Genomic DNA, 25,039 nt, shown 5'->3' with positions numbered 1-25,039 from the left:
TAACACCAGTCCGCCTTGCTTCCCGCTCCCCGCTAGGTGGTGGAAGAGCTGCTGTCTAGGAACCCCCACCTGGAGAAGGAGTCAGCGAGATCAATTGCAGATGGTGCCATGATGGAGGCTGCCAGCATCTGTGTGGGACAAATGGTGGGACCCCTTTGGGTGGTATAATGATGTGTAGATATTGCGCCACGTGTCGCTGGATGCCAGGCCCTGCAGAGTAATCGGGTGCTGCTCCATGGACGAGCACGCTGCGCAGGACCCGTCTGGTCTGTGTCATGCACTCTGCTCCCATGCACTGTGCTGCTTTTGGGCTGAGCACTCCAGGGCCGTATGTGATGCGCCACATGCAGCCATCGCTACCCCCCCCCCCCCACCCCCACCCCCCCCCGCTGTCTGCCAGATCCCAATTGCAGCTGGTCACGTCAGCAAAACGGGTGCACACAAAATTCATCAGACAAACCCCACTGGGCTATAGACATGTCTCCACGTAGGCCCCATTCAGCTTGTGCTTACGTCCCATTGCAGCCTCACTGCCTTGAAGGCTGGAACTCTCGAGCCTTCTTTGCTAAGAGGTCCAGAGGCCTGAACACCAAAGGAACAACAAATTATTCGTCCCCTTTCACTGTCCTAATGAGGTGGCATTTGGTGCCTGTTCCTTTGGCCTGCATCAAACGGGCAGCTGTTGCTGCGGACTGGGACTTGTTGCTGGGGCTGCGAAGCAGGGGACGCTGCCGCAGCCGTCCGTATTAAGTTGCTTGTTTGCCGTGGCGTCCCTGGGCCAATGATTGTCTGATTGTCCCGGCAGCCTCAGTGCCCAGACAGCCAATTGTCTTGGGACAGAGCAGAACGCCGGCAATGGCTTCAGCTGTGTTCTTTTCCTCGAGCTCTACTCGTCTTGGAGCCTCGCCTCACCTCACAAATAGAGCAGCCCATGCCAACAACAAACTGGTTGCACTTGCGGGGGTTTTTTTCCTGGTCTTATCTAATAACAATCCTTTGCACCCTAACACTGTGAGAGGTAGCTAGGTATTACCCACGTTTTAGGGGTGTGGAAACGGAGGCATGAGGAGAGGAAGAGGCAGGTCTCCTGACTCCCCGACCCCTGCCCAGACAACCCTATCTCTTTCCAATCTTTTCAGTGCTATTAACAGAGCTGGAGGGGAGTTAATTCTCTCTCTCTTCCCAAACCCTAGGAGCCAGACCAGGTGTACGAGGGAATCACATTTGAAGACTTCCTTAAGGTTAGTGAAGACTTTTGTGTTGCTCAGACTAACTTAAACAGGGAGCTTTGTTGGGGTGGGAGGAGCTCTCGGGCTGAATTCAGCAGAAGAATTCATTCCCCAAACTGGTCTTGTGCAGTCGTTGCTGCCCACTCCGTTTCGGGGTTGCAGTGACGGGGAAGGTACCTGTGTGCAGCACCTCATCCTCTTTAGCTAGTGTGCCAAGATGCTGGTTCCCATGCTGGGCTGGCTCCCAGGGCTATTGCAAAGGCTGGGGCCTCGTTTATCCACTGCCACCTGTCCTCCCTTTGTTAGTAGCAAAGCCATGACTGCCCCAGGCTTTTCTTCCCTCCAGACGCAACGTGGTAACAGCTTCCAGGAGTGCAGCACTGGCAGTGGGCTGGGCAGGTTTCCCATGCGCTGTCTCCTGCCAGCATGCTCAGTGTTGTTCTGAAGGGCTCACTTCTGAGAGACGCTCGGTCTCCAAGGCCCCTTTGATCTTGACAGAGGCTGTCAGCTCGGGGTGCCAGATGGGACCGTGGTTTGTGGTGTGGACCCTGGCCCCAGATGAATTGGATGGAGACACTCAACTTGCTTCACGCAGAGCTGCCAGGTGGTAGCAGCGTTCAGCCATTACCAGCGTGGCACCATCCTTGGCCATTCAGCGAGGGTGTTAGACAGACCAGCTCAGGGTAGAAGGAATGAGAAGGGCTCCTGCCTCTTAGGAGCCCCCAGGCAAGTCCATTGCCGGGAAAAGACCAAGACCCTGACGTCCATCGCATTTAACCCTGCCTGTTCCAATTCCAGATGTGGCAGGGGATTGACATCAACACCAAGATGCACGTCCGCTTTCTAAACATGGAGCCTATTGCACATTGCCACTGACCTCTGCCAGTCCACAGAGCCACTGACCTGCAGGGAGAGGGGAGCGGAGCCTTGAGCAGAGGAGCCAGGCCAGCCATCTCCAATGGCAGGTCCATGCTTTGGGTACCAGATATCTGTCGTTTTGCTACCAGTGTGTGTGATTAAATCCTATGCGGTCCCTGTGTTCCCACAGGAGCTGCGTTGTGCTGCGTAGAAATGTCTGGGGCTTAAATGCTGACTCCGTTGTATAATAAAATAAGAGTTTTGTTTTTTACTCTCTGCCCAAGGAATGTTTTTCCCCCTTCAAGGTGACCTGAAACCTGGGAGTGCAGCTTCTCTAGAGCCTCCTGTTGCAGAGCGACAAGGTTAGCAACAAGGAGGCGATGCTCTTGGGGGGGATAACAGGCAGCTGTTATCCTCAACTAGAAAGCAACTGCTGCTGTTTCCACGCACATTGCAAGTGCAATAAATCATTCTCTCCTGCCCTCTTGCAGCCAAGGATATGCTCAAGCATGTGGCTGGGGGGCGGGGAGTGGTTTTTCCTCTGTTTGCAATTTTCACACTGGTCCTTTCGGGATCTTTGACAACAGCAGTCAAAAAAAAAAAAAAACAGAACAAAAAACAAAGGGACCCAAGCTTAATGTAACAGGAAAATGAGTTAGATTGGACCTTTGTTACCCTTCAGATCTAATGTACAGATGGGCAGGACTCCCACGTTCAACTTATGACTCATATGACCTCCCCACCCCACCCCAATACACACACACCCACACACTGAATTTATCATGCCCACATGCCCATCTGACTCACCTACCCTCTGCCCACTAACCAATGGGCTTCTGGCATTCCCACCAGCTGAGCAGATTAAAGCAACCACTCCCCTCTGTTTGCATGGTAAGCTCTTGGGGGCAAGCAGTATCTCTCACAAAATATTTATATGGCATCCAGCCTAGTGGGTGGCTCATATCTTTGTTGGCATCTCTAGGTGCTGCCGTAATACAAATGATAACCTCGATTTAAAAAACAAAATCACCTGCCCTAAAAAGTTTCCTTTTCTTCTCATTTGTATATTTCCATTTCTAAATGTGCACAGATGCAGATAGGCAATGGAACAATGACATATTTAAAATCTTGCCAACCCCAGGTCCCAGAAATGGAAACTTTCTACCAGTGAAAGGGGTTAAGATCCAATATCCACTGAGATGTTCACTTATTTCTAGGCCTGGCAGATCTAAACCCCATATTATGTGTAGAAAAGCAAACTGAGATCTTCTTCTTGGCTGGTATTAATATATATAGTTCTTCCTTTGGACTTCTGTCACCAAGGCAGCCTATGGTAGGAAAAATAGGGGCAAAAATACTATTTTTAGAAACTCTAGATTGGTTTTTTTGAAAGGAGGTTTTTCTACAAAAGATGTGGCACAAACCGAATTCAAGTGGCCTCAGCCAAAATGTTTTTGTGCCACTGCTGGGCTGGGCAGGGCAGGGCAGCTCCCTTGCATGCGGATAACACCCTTATGCCAGCAGTGTGTGGGTGTACACGAGAGATGGTTTAGTGCACGGATCTGCCTTAAGCAAGCACCTTAGGGCCTAGTTACGTTTGGTTGCCTAGCAGAGATTTGCCCTTAATTAAAGGGTGAGCAAATGCGTGCTGGGAACCCTGAAGATACTGGAGAGTGCGTTCTTAGTGCGGGAGCAGCCGTGGTGGGGGGTAGCACATGTTTCTATGGGCAGGTCTACACTTAAGCTTAAGTTGCTATGTTACATCGCTCAGGGGTGTGAAAAAGTGTCCCCTCCCTCCCCCCCGAGCGACAGAAGTTTTGCACTGTCCACACTGGTATTACGGCGGCAGGAGACACTCCCCGGGCATGCTGGATTTTAAACAAGCTCTGGGGCGTGTTTGAATATTATCGTTCCCCCTCTTCATGCTGGGAGCCCAGGGGCAGCTGTAGGCCCACTGCCCTCCCCATAGGACAAGGCAGATGCCAACCACTCACACTGACATAAGGGAGCCCTTGGAGTACACATGGACTGTGGAATTATTAGAGCTTACAGCTTTTCCCAGCAACAGAGACCCCAAACAGACCAACCGTGATGCAAGGGGGAGATGTGGACTATTCAAGGCATGGCTGTGTAGATCCACATGCTTTCAGGAGACGTCTCCACGAGGGCTGTGTACCACAAGCCTGTGCCCTCATACCACCTACCCCAAGCGCATGTAAGGCTGTGCAGTCCCAACCCCCACCCCTTTCCTTCCTTCCGGCTGGGGCTGAGAACCAGAACTCAGCTTAGGGTATCTTCAAAAGCTCGGCCCTGGCATCCGCTGGAGACTCTTCCATGAAAGAGAGCGACACCTCTCCTCCTGCGGCACCAAGCACTCTCCTCTTTCCTTACAACACGGCCCAATTCCAGGGAATCCCTGGGCATCAGGACCAAGTGACCCTCACTGCCCTCAGGGATGGTGACAGAAAGATGCCTGGAGATCCCACAGCCCAGTCTTTCTCCCCTCACTGATTTACGTTACCCCATAACTACCCCCATGCTGTGGCCCACTTAATCACAACTAGCCTGATCCTTCGGGAAACAGCCCTGTGACTCTACTTTGCAACAAGGCCACAACCCTAGTCCCGAAGAGGCCATTCAAGGACTGGGCAGCCCAGCAAAAAAGATCAGGATCAATCTTTGCTACCAGGTTTAGCAGTACCGTTACCTGCTACCCCAGTGCCGCCCTGCCCCCTCCAGATCCTGTGTCTAGGCAGCTCTCTGGGAAACTGTGCAATCCCTGTTACTGCTCCCTGCATTTAACACCCCTTCAAAAGGCCACCTTGATACAAAGAACGATGCCTCATTATCTCATCCCTCATTATCTACCTGTCTTTGTCCCAGGCGTGAGTAGGGAGCCAGCAGAGAGGATAGAGTTTCTGCCTCTGGAAGAGGCAGTGATGAGATCCCTCTCCCCTCAAGTACTGCTCCTGCTCCAGAATGTCCCTGCCAGGCACCAGTGCTGGGATTCACACTCCCCACCCAGCCAGGTTCATGCGCTAGAAACGTGCACTTTTGTTCCTAGCCCTGGGAAAGGCCAGGTGGTTACCTGTTATTGCTGCAGGAGCACGCGTTCTTTGAACACCTGCTCAGGTGGAACACAGGGAGGCTGTTTGCATCTAACAGATCGTAGTGAAAATAAACCATCTTTCATCTGCACAGCGCAAGGTCCATTTATAGCACTGTAGTCAGAAAAGCAGAGCAGGACATTCCCTTTCAGGCAAAGGCGCTAATTACTCATATCCTGTCATGGCTACTTTCTAACACTGGCAATATCCTAGTTTGCATTTGGGTATACAGTACAGCTGGAATTAACAAAGATCAGTCTGAATCCGCTGTCTGGTAAGTGAATGACAGAGATAGGATCAGTCCTGTTAAAGGGATAGCCCTCCAGCACACCCAATGTACAACAGCAAAACAGGAGCAGCATTAAGGGCCCATTGCAGAGCAGAGCAAACCCCCCCAATAACGGACTAAGTCCATGTTTGGTCCTACGTGAACTGGTGCCAGAGATATTTCATCAGACAGCAGGGATTCTTCACTGGACACACTCACAATTCCTATGCAGAGTATCTCTTTCACAGCAACTCAGCAACCCCTTCAGTCAATAAAGTGAGACAAAAACCAAATTAGATAAGGCTGGGGAGGAAGGCAAAGACGTCAAGATGGATTCCAGGGAGCAGCTATGAAACAGGTTGGGACAATGTGCCAAATGCTTCAGTTATCAACCAAAGGAGGGACAAAGTTGCCTAGGGGCAAGGAGGCATAGTTAAGGAGTAGTGAAGCGAGTCAGAGCATGGTGTAAGGGTGAGCAAAGGTTTACACAGCACAGCAACAGGTCACACATTGTATTCTATGGGGGACAGAGGCAAACAAAGAGGTGGGTGATCTGGCCACACGCACCTGTCCATGTCAGAATAAAGACAGGGGCATCTTAGACCATTTAATGAATAGCCTAGTTATAGCAGAAACGTTCTTCAACAGGTTTCTGCTACACACCTGAACTAAATCAGATGCCCACACTGTAAACCAAAGAGCAGAAGGAAGGGAGCTGGCCTCTCTGAAGTGGAAGGCATTCTTAACTTATGCTGCAGAGATCAGAAATACCAAGGGCTTCTTGAAAATGTAAACTGTATTTTATTATGTGGTCAGCTTGATGGAGTTTTTCTTACACACTTTCATTAGCGCAGCGTGGTAGAGAAAAGTAACAGGGTTGTTACAACCAAATAACACAGAGAAGTTTATTGGGGGTCATGGAAAACATAAAAAGCCAAATACAATAAATAATTGTAAATGATTTCTTTTCTCAGGCAGGAGAGATTCCCTTGGGACTGTTTCAGTATCCAGGGTGGCTAATTTTTATGTGAAGAGACAGCCCAAAAAGAACCATTTCACAAACAGACTTGCTAAGCCTGCTCTATACATAAAGTTGTGCTGATTTAACTAAAGGAGTGATTTTAAACCCATTTTGTTAAACCAGTGAAAACATGTAGACACATTGAATCCATTTTAAACCTGATTTAAGTTGGTTTAGCTTGCACTGAGAAAGGTACAGGTGCAAGCTAAACCAATAACCACCAGTTTTACACTGATGGAAGTTATGGCCGTGCAGGACTTGGCACCAGCTTAGCCAAATCAGTTTTTAAACCAATTTTAGTTAAATCAATGCAGCCTCTGTCTGTATACAAGGCCATAGTTCTACTCTTCTTATCAAGGGTCAGACGCAGCCATGTACAATTCAAAGAAGTCAACATAAGTTAATCATGCCCAGAGGATGCAAGACAGAACCTGTGTAATCACCTAGTTTGGCAGCTATGTCCTCTCTACTTTGCTAAATGGGCACAATCAGTCTCAAATATCATGTTATCTCAGTGATTAAAAGAAGGTTCATAGAATCATTATTAGAGACAACCTGGAATCAAAATGACTTCAGATACAGTGGAATTTGCAGTTCAGTTACAAGGCACTGCACAGCAGAGACCAGGGGAATGACAGCCTTTCACCTCAGTGCACAGGGATTAGCCCACCCTAAAATATATAAAGGAGGAAAGTCCTTACAATAACAAACAGTTATGAACCTTTAATGTACAGATTCTGAGATTTTTAAAAATTAAAACATATTTAAAAGAATAATTCTGAGGTGCATGGCCAGCTTAGCTTCCAAGCTGCTCCAGCCTGGATGAGAGCAAGCTGCCTCCTACAGAGCGCATTGTGCTTTGTTCTGTTGCAGATTGCGGGACATGCCCTGCCTGCAGCACACACAGGGAGACAAGAACTGGCAGCTTGTTATGCAGGAAAGAGATCCCAAGCTTGTGGCTCTGCAGCAGGCCTTTTCCCAGTTCTTGTTTTCTCTCAGGACAACCAAGCATCTGTGTATGCTTGAGTTCCTGTGTGCCCTTATCATCCTGTCGAGAAAGCATCAATTCTCCTTCACTTTGCCACTCAGGGCTCTCCTTTCCCCCACCATTGGCACATTGATCTGCCACGAGAGTGAGGTCACCAACACTCTTCCTGTGAGCAGTGGGAATGGACCACTTCCCCAGGTTTAAGTCTCCCACTCATTTTTCAATCTCCACTGACCGGAGCAAAGGTTCAAAGGTAATTCTGGATCATCAATATGTTTGAGTGATACGTTTGGGGACAGCCTCAAAATCTGCTCTTTCATATGCCTTCAGTTTTCAGAATGAGCCACTAAATGTGTCGGAACAAGTCAATGCAATCTTTAGTAATCACCTCTTGCGATTCCCAGTTTCCTTTCTGCTCCATGTTGGTTGGTAGGGGACTGGACCACGGAAAACCAAGGAAAAACCATTCCTAAGTTACCAAAATGTTGTCATAGGGGACAGCAAGGCTAATGTTGTAGTTGTAACCAGTCACTTCATCATAGGAAGAGCGGCAAATAGGAAGGACACTCTCTCGAGCCAACTGGTCCACTGAGAATTCATAGGCATAGATGATTCCTCGATGCCTGGGCAAAAAACAAACAAGGAGGACAACATGCCATTTCTAATTGTGTTACAAGCAAAGTCAAATCTTTACCAACTGCAACAAGTCTGGCATCCTGCTTCCAGAAGCAGCCAACACCTGTTGCTTCAAGAAAGCAAAGGAGGCCTCAGTACACCATGAACATTTGTGCAATACTGCAGATAGAAGGAAATCCTTTCCTGACCCCTGCAGTGTTCGCTGTAAGCCCTGAAGATGAAATTTGATTCTCTTACTTTAGCAATATATAGATATAACAGTTACCTGCCCTAAAATGATCTAATCTGATTCAGGGACAGGGAAAGTCAGTATATTATAGCTGGATACTTGGAATCAGAAAGGGAAAATTGAACTGATATGCAAATGCCAGGACCTTGGTTTACGCTTCAGCATTTTCCATTTGGGAGCTAATGCCATCACTAACATTTAAAGCAAGACAAGGAGCTACATTCCCTATGCTGCTTCAGGAGTTTGTGTGTTCACCTATTCAGGAGGAAACAGACTCTTGAGTTCAGAGGCAAACAGAGAGCACATTGTTTCCCAACAGCTTGGAAGATTTATCTGCTTTTAAATGCTGCTGCACATCTATCTTGTTGCTGGTTTGGTATGGGGTGTTTTTTAACGGATATATTGTCTCCACTCCTCTTTAACACTGAGTGTTCAAGATGCAGAAACTTCTGCCCTCCAGAGCCTGTTCACTCACCTACGGTGAGCTGTCAGGTCATCATCCATGATGCTGGCACCACGGGGGTTCTTCTCATCTGGGATGTTTGCTGTGATGAGGCTGTGAGTATTGAACCAAATATGACGGACTGGGTGTCTGGAAAATAAATAGCAGAACTGGGTGGGAGAATCCACTTACACACATATCAGACACCTAATGATCCAAAAAAAAAAAAAAAAGGAGTACTTGTGGCACCTTAAAGACTAACAAATTTATCGGAGCATAAGCTTTCGTGGGCTACAGCTCACTTCATCGGATAATGATCTAACAGGAACACACAAATTGTTATATCAAGTTAGCCAACGATAAACCTAACTCAGCACCCTGTCTTTAGCCACAGGCTGAGAAACGAGACTTTCATTTCTTCTAGGCAGTACAGTAAAGCCTCAGAGCTACAAACACCTCAGGAATGGAGGCTGTTCATAACTCTGAAGCGTTCGTAACTTGGAACAAAACATCACTGTTGTTCTTTCAAAAGTTTATAACTGAACATTGACTTAATACAGCTTTGAAACTTTACTATGCAGAAGAAAAAATGCTGCTTTCCTTTTCTTTATTAGTTTATGTTTAACACAATACTGTACTTTCTGCTTTTTTTTTTTGGTCTTTGCTGCTGCACGATTGTGTACTTTCGGTTCCAGAGGAGGCGTGTGGTTGACTGGTCAGTTCGTAACTCTGGTGTTTGCAACTTTGAAGTACTACTGTAGCTGTTGAAAGCATGAAAATGAAGCTTTTAGCGCCATCTAGTGGCGTACTGCTAGAACACAGATGGAATCGAGAGCATATCGCAGGCAATGCTGCGAGGCAGCACATTTGCTCTGTGAATGCACTCATCCACACACGGAGACAAGAAAGCTAACTGTATTCACAGCCACCACCTTGTGACACCTCAATCGGAATCACGAGCTGAGATTGCTTCAGACAGCCACTGTGTGATACAAAGCTGAGTGGTCCTTCCGTCGTTCCCTTCACTTGTGAACAGTTTAAATATCAACCTCAGAATCCTCGTATCAAGGCAGGACTCTTTCAGTTTGAGACAATCCCAGAGGATGACAAAATAGCTTATCTCATTGGCCCTGTTATGTCTCCTGTCATCTCCCAAACCAACAAATCATTTCTCCTGCTTGTTTTTTCCTCCTGCTTCCCCCTCTGTGACTGTGGGTTATGGACACAGACTCCCAATAATGCCTTTCCTTTCAGTAAGGGCCTCCTGGCACTATTCATTTAGATTATCCTTTCTGGCTCATCCACAGGTTAATAATTTTATAACTACTAAATCTAATGACTTCAGTCATATGCTGTGTTTCCTCCTCCACCCCAAAGGCCCATCAGATAAAAATCGCCCTCTTCCCTGACATACTCATTAAGTGTTGCATTGGAAGATAATCAATGCAATAATGTCCCTAATGCATCAGCTGCATCACAAAGAACTTAACAACTCATGGGGTCAAAAGAGAAGGGGACCACCTGGTTTTCATCAATGGCCTGACTTGAACTCTCCAGACAGTAAATACCTTGTCTCATCCACCTCAGCCTTGGGAAAGGGTCATTACATTTAGGATATATCTGTTCATTTTATAATAGCAGGGTATCACTCTCAGACTTACAAAAGGCTAAATCCTGAGGTCTTTGCTTGGGCAGAATTTTAATCAAATGGGAATTTTGTCTGAATAAGAACTGCCTAAGGAAGTCGTCAAGATTTGGTGCATGCAACTAAGGGGTCTGTCTTCATTTCCAACATATTAAAACATTGTGTACTGTCAGCATAAACAGTTATGGGTATGTCAGTCTGCTGGTGCAGATGCATCATTTTTGGCCCTCTGATTTTTGCTTTTTAAAGGGATGTGAATATGGTGGAGGGAGCGTGTGCACACCTGAAAGTGGAACAATCTCTTTGGTCTAATAAATCTTTTTTAAAACCAAGCCTTCCCTTTTGATCGCTCAAAGGCACAGGAGGTGATGTACAAACAGTTAACAGAAGAGTAAAACAGACAAAAGACTGGTAAACCAAAACTGCCCGAAATTCAGGGTTTGTAAAGTGAGATTTGACAAAAGCCAAGACAAAAGAAATTTTCCCAGAAGTCAACACCACACACCAGTATAAGAAATTTCCCCAGGACGAACCCTAACAAAAACATTTCTCTTTTAGAGTGGTTTCAAGCCAATACACAGCAACACTGGTTTTATGGAGGAGAAGCACGTGAAATTTACAATTTATTGTCCAATCTGAGAGAAATGCAAAAAATAAACCATGAAAAATAAATTAGATTCATAAAAATTACCTTCATTGCAGTAATGATGTGTTAGAAGTAACCTATTCAAAGGACCTCGATCTAGTAAAAGTTTGTGTTTTATCAGTGCTCCTTTAAATTAAATGAGCAACAACCTGCATGAAAATTGTGGAGAACACACACGCACACACACACACAGACACACACACACACAATTAACCATTTGGAATCCTCTTTAATCTAAGAGTCCAACTGAGCAGACCACAGATTCCATTAGAGACTGAAAACTAACAGAACTATCGTGCTGTCCTCAGAAACTTTAGGCATAGGATGTTCAGGACCAAAGTGAAAACATGCCAGCTCAGCCTGTCCACTGGATCTGGAAATGTCATGGCAGTAAAGCCCCTCGAGCAGATGAAGTTACCTGGCGTGCATTTCCCATAGCTTGATGCCCATTCGCTGATCCCACACGCAGACCAGACCCTCCTCTCCTCCACTGACAATTTTCCAGTCATCCATCTGCACGGCAGATACTCCCAAATGGTGGGCATAGAGGGAGCACAAAGATTTGCTTCTGCGGAGGTCGTATACCCTGACCCTGAACAAATGGAAATCAAGAACAGAGAGGGGCAGCTGTTACACTCCGGTCTGCAGCTCCTGAGAATGCAAACACTGTTTGGATTATGTTAGCACACTGATTACAGTTGCATTACACTTATAACATACCAGAATACTTTTAAAGAGCCTGCAATTCACTGGCAAAGGCAGAAGTGCAATAAAATCAGCAGCTAAAAACCACCAATCGCTCTATTGGCTATCTAAGGCCATGTCTACACTATGGGCACTATATACCATAGCTATGCCATGGTAACCCCATAGTGCAGATGCAGACTATGGCAACAGAAGGAATTTTTGCATCATGATAGGAACTCCCTGAGCAACAGTAATTAGGTCAACAGAAGCATTCTTCCACCATTCTAGCTGCATCTGCACCTAGGGTTAGGTCGGCATAGCTGGGTCGCTCAGGGATGTAGATTTTTTACACCCCTGAGTACCACAGATATATTAACCTAAGTTTTAAGAGCAGACCAGGCCCAATACTATATCTGTTTTCCAAAAGGACTTTTGGCATCTACCCCAAGGTGTGATTCCATTGGAACTGTTAGGGTTTCTTCATTTGAAAACTATGTAACATGTTAGACATGTGCCTTACTTTTCAATTACTAGAATACAAATTACATACTACTGTTGAGAATGGAGATTTGTCCTATAAGGATTAGTAATTAATATAATACTAAACACTAGTCAATGCATTCCCAACTTGGGCTATAAAAATTGCTAATCCTTGCCTCACAATTCCTCTGGTATTTCAAATACCCCTTTCATGGCAAAGAGAGCATCAAACATGAAATTCTTTTCTACGTAGTGTTTAAAATTACTTCAGTTCAGTGTCACTGTACCAGCACATAGCCATACACATGACTGATGGAATCAGCAGCAGATTTTCTGTAGGTCTTTTTGCACCACTGGATTTTCCCAGTGCAATATCCACTGTCAGCTGAAAGATTTTTCATCAGGGCTCTTTCCAGCTTTTAGGAACTTGGTTTCTTTGCACGTACTATGTAAAGTGAATATTACAATGAAACATAAGGAGAATTTTGGTCCAGAAGATAATCTGTTTGCCTCATGAACTGCTAGCAATGCAGTGAGTCATAAATGACAATCTATTTGGGGTATTGCTATGACACCTGTCTCCTTTGTATCTAAGCATTGTCCATAAAAACCCCAGGACAATACCAAAGATGCAGCTAAAGGACAAGGAACCAAATGTTACACCATCCAAGAGAAAAATCAAGGGAATCTTAGATTAACACGCAACACTGAAACAAAGCCATCCACAAGCATCCGAACAGCTGCCTTCTTATGTATCTTTGGCCTAGATTTTAAAAAATGACTAGTGATGTTGGTTGCCCAATTTAAAACACCTTAAAAAGTCCTGATTTTCAGGAAGTACTGAGCACCCAAATAAGCCATCCCCTCAAATTTAGCACATCAGAGATCAAACAACATTCAGAGCAGCAGAGCTTTTGATGAACACCTGAGATTGCAACTGCTGGATCCACTAGAAAACACGGAGTATTTTGATTATCTAAGGCATATCCATGGCCATCGTTCCATAAAGTTTCCATTCCCATCAGCATTAGCAAAAACGGTTTGCATACAATATTTCACTCCAGGTTTTGCCTTCTTTGCAATTTCAGTATCCTGTCCCACACTATTACTACAAGAGCTTTAAATGCTGGAGAATGTCCGACAGGTAGTATCTATACTATGCTTTTTCTCCCCCCCACACTTTTACTTTTGCCTGGGGCCAATTCTGATCTTACACCAATTTTACACAGATGTAAATAGTCTCATTTCCATGGAGTTCCTCCTATTTTATAATGGTATAAATGAGGTAAGAATCAGGCCCACTAAATTCAATATTTTTTTACAAGAGACAAAGTGGGTGAGGTAATCTCTTTTTTTGGATCTTTTACTTTATCTCATCCACCTTGTCTCTCTAATATCCTGGGACCAACATGGCTACAAGAACACTGCATATAATATTTTTTACAAGTCAATTTGTTTGCTAAAGCTTCTTGTTAATAAGGGATCATTAAAATCCCTGTGGTCTTCAAATAGAGCTCCTTTTCTTCTGTTTTACAATCATCTATTGATTTTTGTTTGGATACCATCATGTATGACTGGGAGGAAAATTCTATTACAATACTAGGGCCCCAATTCAGGAAATTTAAGCAATGCTTAGGTGCATTCTTGAATAAGGATGCTCTCCTGAATCAGGACCTAGATACAGAATCATAGAATATCAGGGTTGGAAGGGACCTCAGGAGGTCATCTAGTCCAACCCCCTGCTCAAAGCAGGACCAATTCCCAATTAAATCATCCCAGCCAGGGCTTTGTCAAGCCTGACCTTAAAAACTTCTAAGGAAGGAGATTCTACCACCTCCCTAGGTAACGCATTCCAGTGTTTCACCACCCTCCTAGTGAAAAAGTTTTTCCTAATATCCAACCTAATGACTGGAACATCCAAGTGAGCAGGAGAAAGAAAAGCTTCAAACCCATCCAAGGGAAAAGTGCTAGTTAGAGAGGGAGAAATCTCTATCAAGTCTCATTTTGAGATAAAGAACTGAGTTTATCAGCCACTTCTTTCCTTATTTAAGGAGACAGTAAGAATGGGTGTCTGTGTCGGGTAAGGGTACTTACACCAATTCAAATAAATTTATTTGAGCATAAGCTTTCATGAACTACAGCTCACTTCATCGGACACATGTCCATGAATCACATGCATCCGATGAAGTGAGCTGTAGCTCACGAAAGCTTATGCTCAAATAAATTTATTTGAATTGGTGTAAGTAATCCTGAGCATAAGCTTTTGCGAGCTACAGCTCACTTCATCGGACGCATGTCCATGAATCACATGCATCCGATGAAGTGAGCTGTAGCTCACGAAAGCTTATGCTCAAATAAATTTGTTAGTCTCTAAGGTGCCACAAGTACTCCTTTTCTTTTTGCGGATACAGACTAACACGGCTGCTACCCTGAAACCAATTCAAATCTGTCTCAGAGCTCAGTTGAATACAAACCTATATCACTGCCTGCTAATCCAGCATACAGTGGAAAAAGGGGTGTACGTTTTTTAAAACTTAGTATTTCAAGATTAAAAAATAAAATGTAGAGCTTCAGGAAACAAAAAATATATAGTGAAGGGAAATGAAAATAAAGGAAAATCATTGATTCCAGAGTTGAAAAGAAGCTGCAGGATGACCCTCTGAATACGATAAATGTCAGGAATGGAACAATCAAGCAGACTGAAGTCCAAATTGTATCATGTTCAATATTCATGGTTTGATCCTTGTGCTGTTCCAAGAAGCGCCCCCCCCCCCCTTTCCCTGTTCTAATGAAAACCACACCATAGGAGCTTGCAAATAACTCTATTCCAACAACTGAAACAAAAGAAGACAGAACCGTCCAAAGACTCCAGCAGGGTAGCATCCATCTGACAGGCAAGAAAACAGGCTGGAACAGAGACGGGAGGACGCCGAGGATGGTTCTGTAACAACCCCTGTGCCACAACACATCCGAACACTTACAGACAGAGTGAAAACAGCTCCCAGCTTTCTCCCACTTCAACAGGGACTGGGAGGGTCTGGTGTGCATTAGAACGTTGGGTAAAGGTCTAATATTTCTGAAACTCTGTCATTCACAGCACTCTTCCCATCTTTGGCTGCAAGTGCCCTGTATGGTAATTAAGGTTTCTTCTATTAGTAAGCACAGCTGGAAATGAAACTGACTGCATCCCAGTTGATACATCAGCCAGGGTCCAGCTTTCAGGCACATTTTCACCCTGCATACCCTCAGAAAATTAAAAAGAACACTTGAGTTGTTTACGTTTATTTTAAAAAGAAAAGGCATTTTACAAACCTGAGATGAGGCTCTAAATAATAGGAGCCTCGGCTATTGCAGAGGCTGCCATTTCCCTCCATGCTTTGCCATGACAGCTATGCTCAGTGGGAATGCCTCAATTCTACACTAGTCCAAATGAGTCAGGAGCAAGCCTTTGTCTCTGATATTTGATTGCTCCAGAAATAAGCCTAGCCAGGTTTAGGGGTAGATGTAAACCAATATCTCCTCAGATGGCTTTCCAGCACTAGCAGGTGTCAGCTTCCCCTGATATTTAGTTTTCCGATGCTATCCACCATCTTAGGTACCTTCAAGGAAAGCAAGGTAGCTGCTGTGGAGTGTGTCACAGTGTGCACTCCTCATTCTTCTGATGGTGTTTGATTATTTTTATTTGCTATGAAGTGCACCGAGACTGAATTCTATGGTTGCTCCCAAAAGAATCACTCCTTTCCTCAACGGCAGGGAGTTAGGGGGTTTTGGTTTCTTAACAGATGATGCTGAATACAGGACTTTCCCTATCGCATAACAATGAGGTCAAATTTTGGGCCCAGAAATCCTGAGGATGTCCATTTTAACTCCAGCAGTAGGCTCCCCCATTGGCCATTATTACTTAACATTCATATTGTGAATCCCTCATTGGGAATACTTGTTCTACAATAGGAATCCGGGGATACTAGGTCCACTTGATACAGATGGGGGTCCAGCTGAGAAAACATTACACTGCTGCTAATGCCCTTCAAACAAACCTTCATGAGTAATTTGACTTTGTTTTGGGTGGCAGAGAGTCTCTTTTCAGAGGCCCTATTTAACTGCTGAACCACTAGATTTCTGCTTTCCTGTTAGTTTAGCTCTAGCCAGGCCTCCTCCTCCAGATACCTGGGCTGTAAAATTCAGAATCAAAAAGTTTTTCATATTCATATTCTGAGAGGAGAGGGCTTCATCATTTATTCCCATATAAGAGGAGTTACTTTCAATTCCTGACATGGATATGTGGCCCATCAAATTTGCCCATGCTCTTCTGTCTCCCCCTGCACTACTGACACAACATTATACAAAAGAGAATAAAACTACAAGCAGATTTGTTGCGAATCACAGGACCCTAGCACACACAGAAGAAATTCGTATCTGCTAATTTAAGAAAAAATCCCCAAGAATTCAGTCACATGCATCAAACTTAAGCTGCCGCTTCTATTTTCTTTGCTGACAAAGTAGGCAGTTTGCTTACATTGCCTCTTTGCTGAAAAGAAAAAAATTGTTTGACAAAATAATCATTTTTGCAAGCTGCTGCACTGGCAGGACAGAGGTCTGGGATTTGGCAATGGAAAGTATCCGCCTCACAATCTGATACCCACCACCAAACCAGACCACCACCTGCAGCCCCATGCCCAGCACTGAGGGGAGGAGGGAAGGAGTGGGGAGCCATTATACACTGGCCTCTCGCCATGGCACATCTCTTTGGTGCAGTGAAGTGACCCTGCAGATAACCAGCCAAAAAAGAAAACCTAAAAATTGGACTCAAAGGGTCTTTTTAAGCACTTTAATCCTTTCACACTGACTGTTCCCAGTGCGTCCGTTTCTGGCATCGGATATCATGCAGGGAAAATCCGACTCACCAAGCCAAGGAGTTAAAGAGAAGGCTGTTAATCAGCTAAATAGAAGCTGGAATCAGTTCACATGAAAGTCTCTTTTCTGTCACCTGAGGGACTCTGCAGTGTTCCGAAATACACTCTTGACATCATTTGGCAGGCGGACCCATCTCGTCCTACATGATTCATCCCTTAGGTTGTTTTTTTAATATCAGAAAGTGAGCTTTTAAATGCCAAACTAATTTTGTGGGTGATTGGGGGAGAAGAGAGGGAATGGAAGATATTCCAAGTGGTCTTGCTGGGCTGTACACCAACTGCGTCCACCAAATGGCTTAAAAAGAAAGTCTTCCCATGATGCTTTCAGAAACAAAGCAAAATGGGAGCCACATCCAACTATTACCTAATACTTTGCTCCTGAAGTTCATGCAGGCTGTACTTACAGTATATGGGGGAGAACCTAGCTCTCGCAGATCCAGTTATTGGCCAGCAGGGAACAAGGGACGGAAAGTGAACTCTAGCTCTAGATAAGGTGTTGCTCTTGCTTGTACATACCTCCTGTCTTTATTGCCCGTAACAAGCATCCACGGAGGACTATTCTGGAGATTGACACACGTGAAGTCACCCAACGAGCTGCCTAGCTTTGTTAGACACTGACCTGTTTCCAGGTTGTAGAGAAGTATCTGGCAGAAGGAGGGGAAAAAAAAAAAACAAAAACGCACAAGGTGAAACATAACAGGGCCATGTTGAGTGCATTTTGCTGTAGCATAAACCAGAGCATGGTCATTACCACTCAGATTTTATTAAAGAGATGGTTTACAGGCCTACTTCTCAACCTTCTAGTGTGTACATCAGGACACAGAAACTTCAATTATTGAGGACAGCAGCAATAAAATGCATACAGGGGTGGCAAGCAACCAGTCTGGCACTGTAACAGACTGTCATGAATTAGGGATATGTAGCCTGAACACTAGATCTGGGCAACCATGGTGGGGTAGGTACAAACTTTGGGAGTTCAAAGGAAGCTACACTGTGTTTGCTCAGGTCATATTGAAGTCCATATTGAAAAGCAAATCTCCTCATGAACAGACTTTGGATTGTATTTGAAATAGTACTGGAAGCTAAGCAAATCTGCTTTTCAAAGGGTATCAAAGGAAGAACAGCAAGAGAAAGATTCTACAAACTATGGTAAAGCAGAAAAATAAAGGAACATAATTTGCTTAGATCCGACAGCAATGAGCACTGCAGAAGACCCTTGCATAGACGGTCAACTAGACAGATTAAAGGATCGTTCAGCTTAAATCACAATTCTGTCTGATTTTTTTTAACCTATTATTTTTTAACCTATTATTACAAGTAATTTCACAAGATCACGGTTACAAAGATTAGAAAAAAAAATGTATTTTTTTTCCTGTTTGTGTACTTTCTGCATTTGAAAGCACTATGTTTATAATCAACTTGACTGTTTCTCCTGCCCTGTCAGCTTCAGCTGTTTATGCAGGACTTTCACATAGCAACAGGAGACAGAAAGTATGTTCAAAAATAGGAAAATTTGATTGTCAAATTATAAAAATTGGCAAGGAGGCTCAGCAACAGGTGTAGAGCCTAAACATGCATTTAAGTCATTTTCTGAAGTTAACTACATTTCAAGTTTGTCCCTCTTTAAATGCAAAAATCTATGTCAATCTAATATTGAGGTTGCATAATGTCAAGCAAAAGGAAAAATAAAGGTTTCTATAGCAATGTTAACATGACCATGTGGTACAGGTGTAGTATTTTCAACCATTTTTCTTGTTGTAGCCTGTGTTGCTTAATAAATGTTACATCATGCCTTATAACACTCATGAAATATACAATATGTGCAACATAGCCAAGTTAGCTCTGCTGGAGGACCCTTAATACCTGCATTGTCTGACTTTCAAATTTTAACTGAGCAAACTTGATGCTGTATTAACAGCTTTAAAAAAGGAAGGTAGGAAAAGGTACCTGTGCTTAATGCAGATACACATTTGGACAGCTTTCACTAGACTGTCAAGTTCACACCCAACCAAGAAGAGCTCCTAATTTTGCCTCAAGATAGTTTTCTGCAAGGTTGAAGTACAGGAGTAGCACATCTTTTGTGATGGCTGTCTCTTGGCAATAGAATGGTTTTTTTTAATAATTAAAGTTTAGAAAAATGTGAGGAATGCAGCAAAAATTGCAGAAAAACTGCAGTTTTTCTACATTTCTCCTGCCCCTGAGGAGAAGACAATAGTGTTTGTAGGGTAAACTTTGCTGCATGTATCACTGCAACTTTTACAGATTTCCCTCACGCAAATTGTCCTAGCAGCAGCCAATATCCTTGACCAAACTCTTTTTCCCTCAGGCCAGGCACAAAGAACATGTATTATGATGATGTCGTAAAAAGGACAGGGTTTCATCATGCTCTACTAAAAATATTAGCAGCAACCCAGTAAGGATCCAGAAGTGATTTTTCTTCAATAGTTTGTAATGTTTATCATTACCCAACCAGTTCTTCTCCTTCCTCCCCCCCCCCCATCTTGGTCCTGGACGATCTCCTTAGTGACGGCTATTTAAGTTCCTCTGTTAGCTTCCATCAACATATTACTGACGTGCCATGTCTCAGAATTAAGCCATATTTAGTGTGTATTTTTTCCATCCTCACAGAACTCAAATGCACCTGAAGAAATTTTACTCAAACTTTTTAAAGTAATTCACTCTTAGACAAAAACCTAGCATGGAAAATATCATCCCAAAAAAGATGAATTAATTTGAAAATCTGAACCTGTGAAAAGGGAGTTATAAACAAACCGTTTCATAGATAATAGAGAGACATGGGGGTGAGATAATATCACGCACCTTGTCTCTCAAACCCTGGGACCAACACGGCTACAACAACAATGCAAACTTCACATATATCACCACTGAAACACATCCCTTTCTGAAGTGAAGCACAGCAACCAATCAGCACACTGCACACAACAGCGGAGAAGAGGACATTTTGGCCAAGACACCATGGCAAACCACTTTTTGTATTAAAATTGCAGAAGAAACTAATGACCATGTTGGCAGACCAGACTTCTGTTTTGAAGGTCTCATTTGAAAGGCAATAATCTCCACTGAATTCAGTTTATCTACCTTGAGAAAGATTAGTGACTGAGTTGACCCTGTCAAGATTCCTGTAGTTCCAGAGAATCTAGACCATCCCTTTCTGGTTGCACACTTAACCCCTGGAGATAAGGCAGCGCCTCTTGTTGCTCTTGAGAAACTCTCTGCAGCTGCTACTTTGAGTGTCCATAGACTATTAATTCACCTAATAGATCTTAGCTCCAATCTATCCTGTCAACATAAAACTGGAACATAGTTTTCAGATATGTATCATTATGAACAGGAATGCCCTCTACAAAAACCTGTTAATGTGCAGGCATTTAAATACCTTGGACTTTTCTTAGCAAACACTGAACACAATTATTGTCCTAATTGCTTGCCAAGTTTCATTTTCAAAATCAAAATTTTTTTCCAGGTCTGGAGTAAGTGGGCAAAAGGCATTTTTAAATTAACATATTCACTTATTTACACTCGGGGTGTTTACAGATTGCCAAACGCTTTAACCTTTTTGCAACCAAACAAAACTATAAAAAAAACCTTTCTGATCCACCAGACTTTCCATATCTATTGACATTAATGACAGGTAACGTCTACATCTCTTTCCACTCTCTAGCTCCCCTCTTTTTTTAGGGATTTGTTTATGTTACATATATATGTTTTTCTGCCCTACTGGCTCTTTGTCTGCAAAAAGGTGCTCTTCAGTGTTATTAGCACATATTTTCACCTTTTCCTTGTGCAACATAAGATTTACATTTTTTTAAACCCATCCCTTTTGCTTTTACTGTTTCTCTGTCTACCAAGCTTCAAACCAGAATACAATTTTATACCAGAATTAAAAATTCTTAAAAAGAGGGAGGTTATAAATGAGATGACAACACAATTTTGAAGCTGCTGTAACACTTCTGGTGAGCTCTGCTGTAATACCCTAAAGTAACTAGGATTTTCTTTATAAAGGCCAAGGATAAAGAATGAAAATATCTGGTCACTTGGGAGTCAAAATAAGGGTCTCCATGTTAAATGGCAAACAAAGCATAAAGTCTCTAGGAGGTTTATAATCTTATAATGCACACTGCAAACGGATTAGCCTTTTAAAGACACTTATAATACTATAATGCATGCACAAGGCTAGTGACCTAATGGGTGCAAATCTGGTAAAGATAAGTGAACCTAGAGCGTCTGGGTGTGAAATGGGGTACCCGAAGGTAATACCCTACTGAGGTACCCCCTTCTTCCAACAGCCCTCTTGGGGCAAAATGGGTGAATGGCATGATGTCAAAGCAGATAGATAGACAGATCTCTGTGTGTGTGTGTGTATATATATATATATATATATAAAAAACTGGAACACACAGACAATGTATATAACATATATATATATATATATAATGACCTAAAAAAAAAAAACAACCACAAAAATCAAAATCTTTACCTACTAACAGTTTTCAAATGCAAAAGTTAAGTTACTGGATGAGAGTCAAGTGATCTTCCAGAATGTTTAATAATTCAGCAAGGCAGAAATATCCAAAGAGTACCTTTACCATTACGTTTAGTTAAAGACCACAGAGATTAGAAAACACATTATCCATCTCAGAGGCGATTCTTTCCATGTTACAAGTCCCTTAACGACCTTTACCATCTCTCCCCCGCGCGCTCTCTCTCTTTTAATAAGGCTGAGCAAATGGGACTTCATTTTATCTGACTGCCACAGACTAGTGATATTAATTATTCATGCTCCTACTCTCCCTTTTGTTAAAGCGGTGCATTAGACTAATTTCCCTCTTTGTTGCATGAGCTGGGCGAGTCTCAGTCTGTGGCAACTGTTCTCAGAGAGATGTGCTGAGAAACAGGCTCACAGACTTATTAGAAGGAATGAAGGAGAGTGGGAGAAAGAGAATGGAAAACTTACTGTAGTTAGGAAACTTTAAATCAGCAGGTGTGTGGAAATCTAAAAAAAATGCAGTCCAAGAACCTAACAGAGAGAATACCAAATTAATAGACAAAAAAATTACAGCTTCTGTAGCCAGATCAACTTCTGCTGTGAGCTTTGTTAGATCTTATAGCTTAGTAAGGTCCAGCATGGCATAAATACTTTGGATGAGACACTTCCAAAAAAACACAAACCAAACCAAAAAAAAAAAAAACCCAACCCAGGTGCTGAAGAAAATGGTGTTGATGGAACTCTTCCATGCACATCCAACATCCCAGCATGGGGCTAGGGATACTATGCTGCTGGAGATGACATTTTTTGGATGGGACATAAAACAGAGTCCCCAAGCACTTATCAAAGAGCCTGCAGTACTTTTCACAAGAGCAGGGGTATTCACCCCAGTGTCCTGGCTAACAGCCAACTCAGGCAATTGCATTGTGAAATAGCTGGATTTGCTCTGTAGGGAGTTATGTTTTTTCTTCTTGCCCTAAGCTACTGTATTTTGTTGCCAGTAACACCCCCAAGAAGTGGCTTCCTTTCAGCAGTGGGTGAAAGGATCTTTATACATATAAGAGGCACTATGTAACCATCAATAAATAATAATAAGGAAAAGGTGTAATAATGGTCAACAATGTACTGAAATCATTGGTCTCTTCACTACGGAACAACATACTGGGCACACGTTCCTGGAACATCTTAACTTTCCTTTCATTTGAATGGACATATCTAAGAGTAATGATCCTTAGCACTTACAGAGCTGTGCTAAGGTCTCAAAGTGCTTTACACAAGACACGTGACATTACCCTATTTTACAGAGTGGGAAAATGAGGAACAGAGAAAAATTACACGACTTGCCCAAAGTCACAAAAGGACTCAGTGCCAGAGTTGGGAATAGAATGTACATAATTTTATCCTCAATTCTGTGGCTTATCCACTGGATTACACTACACACATTGCCTGCATACATCAATATTCTCTAAGCAATAAGGAGGTTCATGGAATTGCCAGCCAGCCATAGCTTCCTTTAAGAAAAGAACAGAACTTATGAGGATTTTTTTTTTCCTTAAATCCATGGGTCAAGAGACATTCAACCTACATGCCATCTACAACAGTGGACACAGCTATATCACACATGCTTGATTCATCAAGTTAAGCTTAGCCCCTGGTGGTCGCTACTGCAAGTTCTGAATTTTATTTCTAAGAAGCATGTGGGAAAAAAGTATAAAAAGTTTACAGGCCCTAGGGGGACAGTTTGCTGGTGTAAATGTACCAAACAGTTATAGTGGCTACTGTAAACACAACACACAGTACAGCAACATAGGAAATTTGACTATTAACAAATGCAAGGTCAGCATATGGATACTCGTACACAGAGACAAGTGTACTGGCTCCATAAATTTAAAGATGAGCTAAGATTTAAGAAGAGCAGATGGGGGGTGGGGGGGATCAGAAAGAGAGCCAGAGATAAAAAGAGTAAATCATACACAAAACAGCCAGTTTAAAAAAAAAGAAGTGGTTAATATACATGAATAATGGATGTTTGATTTAAAAGCAGTTTACTCCAATATGATGTAATTTTTGACAATCAGCCAGAGAGACTATTTTGCAAGTCTTTGCCAGATATAAGTCATTGTGCAGAAGTGGTAACACAACCATGTCTGTGAGCATGTGGAAAATTGACTTTCCTGCCATCCCAAAGGTGACTTCACGCTGGCGAACAGAAACTTTTATCTCAGGTGCATTTAGCTGTGCTCCCCAGCCATAAGTAGCGCTCAAAGGGCCAGCTCAGAGAATCCATGAAAGCATTGTTCGGATTCATCTAAAAGGTCTGCAGCGTTCCCAGCAGTGCAAGAGTCAGGTCTCTTGCACAGTGCTGTTTACAGAATCCTCCAAATACTTATGGCCTGCCATATAAATTACCTATGAAGCTATAAACAATTAAATGTAGGTTTATTTTTCCTTCTAAGTTTTTATTTGAATAGAATCAAAGCTGGTAGCATGAAGCAGAGCCAGACATGGTGCAGGCAGGCAGTGTACGAGCTTCAGCAACACAACTCTGCCAATGCACCTGCAACCCCTGCTGTTCCAGTACTGGACCCTTCCTGAGCAGGGACTGCCAATCATCCAGCATTGTGCCAAACTTGATGGTTCTGTGATGTGGACAGATGTCTGCTCGAGACTGGAATGAGGTCAGCAAAACTCATTTAACTTGTGGCTGAAGACTGATATACAAAGGAGCCAGAGGTGAAAGGATATGGTTTGCCCACTAAACCATCTACCCTATAGAAAAAAAACGACTATTTTATCCCCCCTCCTGCCCGGTTAAATTAGGATGGGTAATATGAAGGCAAGTTGGTCCTCAAAATGGAATGAATTATTTCCCTGGCTTTCCAGATAATCTCCTTAAATATTCATGATGCATCCTAAGGGCAACATTTTCAAAACCTGAGATACTTGTCTAAGCATTGTGCCAAGTCTCAATGCCGGCATATAAAAAGCGGCTTGTCGTTTTCATTAGGAAACATATATTTTGCATAATTTCTATAAAAAGTTGCAAAAATGAATGGCTCTTTCAATTTAGTAAACAACTCACAAGTTTGCAATGGAAAATCATGGAGGCAGATTCAATTATTCTTGGGCAAGATACTGGTTAACTACTATATTGCGAATGTTTACACACTGAGGTATTCCTGACTTAAGTCATTCATCCTAGCAGTACTAGGATGTTACACATGACTTATGAGGAGAGGCTGAGGGAACTGGGATTGTTTAGTCTGCGGAAGAGAAGAATGAGGGGGGATTTGATAGCTGCTTTCAACTACCTGAAAGGGGGTTCCAAAGAGGATGGATCTAGACTGTTCTCAGTGGTAGCTGATGACAGAACGAGGAGTAAT

At 43.2% G+C, this 25,039-nt stretch overlaps 2 protein-coding genes across 6 annotated transcripts in view; one reads left to right on the top strand and one right to left on the bottom strand.

The window, feature by feature from the left end:
- Nucleotides 1-2,358, top strand: part of TESC (tescalcin) — a 28,754-nt gene extending 26,396 nt beyond the window's left edge. The window contains exons 6-8 of one of the 2 annotated variants that reach the window (XM_073313065.2): nucleotides 37-144; nucleotides 1,194-1,241; nucleotides 2,028-2,358. In XM_073313065.2, the coding sequence (XP_073169166.1) occupies nucleotides 37-144; nucleotides 1,194-1,241; nucleotides 2,028-2,105 (234 nt within the window). In that variant the 3' untranslated portion in view covers nucleotides 2,106-2,358. The other variant, XM_073313064.2, reaches the window with a different exon arrangement.
- Nucleotides 2,359-6,240: 3,882 nt separating this feature from the next.
- The window catches only part of FBXW8 (F-box and WD repeat domain containing 8), a 62,890-nt gene continuing 44,091 nt past the window's right edge, over nucleotides 6,241-25,039 (bottom strand). Inside the window, exons 8-11 of one of the 4 annotated variants that reach the window (XM_073313059.2) lie at nucleotides 17,666-17,793; nucleotides 11,488-11,661; nucleotides 8,812-8,928; nucleotides 6,241-8,094 (exon numbers count right to left, since the gene is read on the bottom strand). In XM_073313059.2, the coding sequence (XP_073169160.2) occupies nucleotides 7,941-8,094; nucleotides 8,812-8,928; nucleotides 11,488-11,661; nucleotides 17,666-17,793 (573 nt within the window). In that variant the 3' untranslated portion in view covers nucleotides 6,241-7,940. Of the gene's footprint in view, nucleotides 8,095-8,811; nucleotides 8,929-11,487; nucleotides 11,662-15,030; nucleotides 15,363-17,665; nucleotides 17,794-25,039 lie in introns of those variants that run through there. The other 3 variants (XM_073313062.2, XM_073313060.2, XM_073313063.2) reach the window with 3 other exon arrangements.

Source organism: Lepidochelys kempii, chromosome 15, assembly GCF_965140285.1.
Source record: "Lepidochelys kempii isolate rLepKem1 chromosome 15, rLepKem1.hap1, whole genome shotgun sequence".
Taxonomy (NCBI): Eukaryota; Metazoa; Chordata; order Testudines; family Cheloniidae; genus Lepidochelys; species Lepidochelys kempii.
This window is presented reverse-complemented; position numbering and strand designations above follow the sequence as displayed.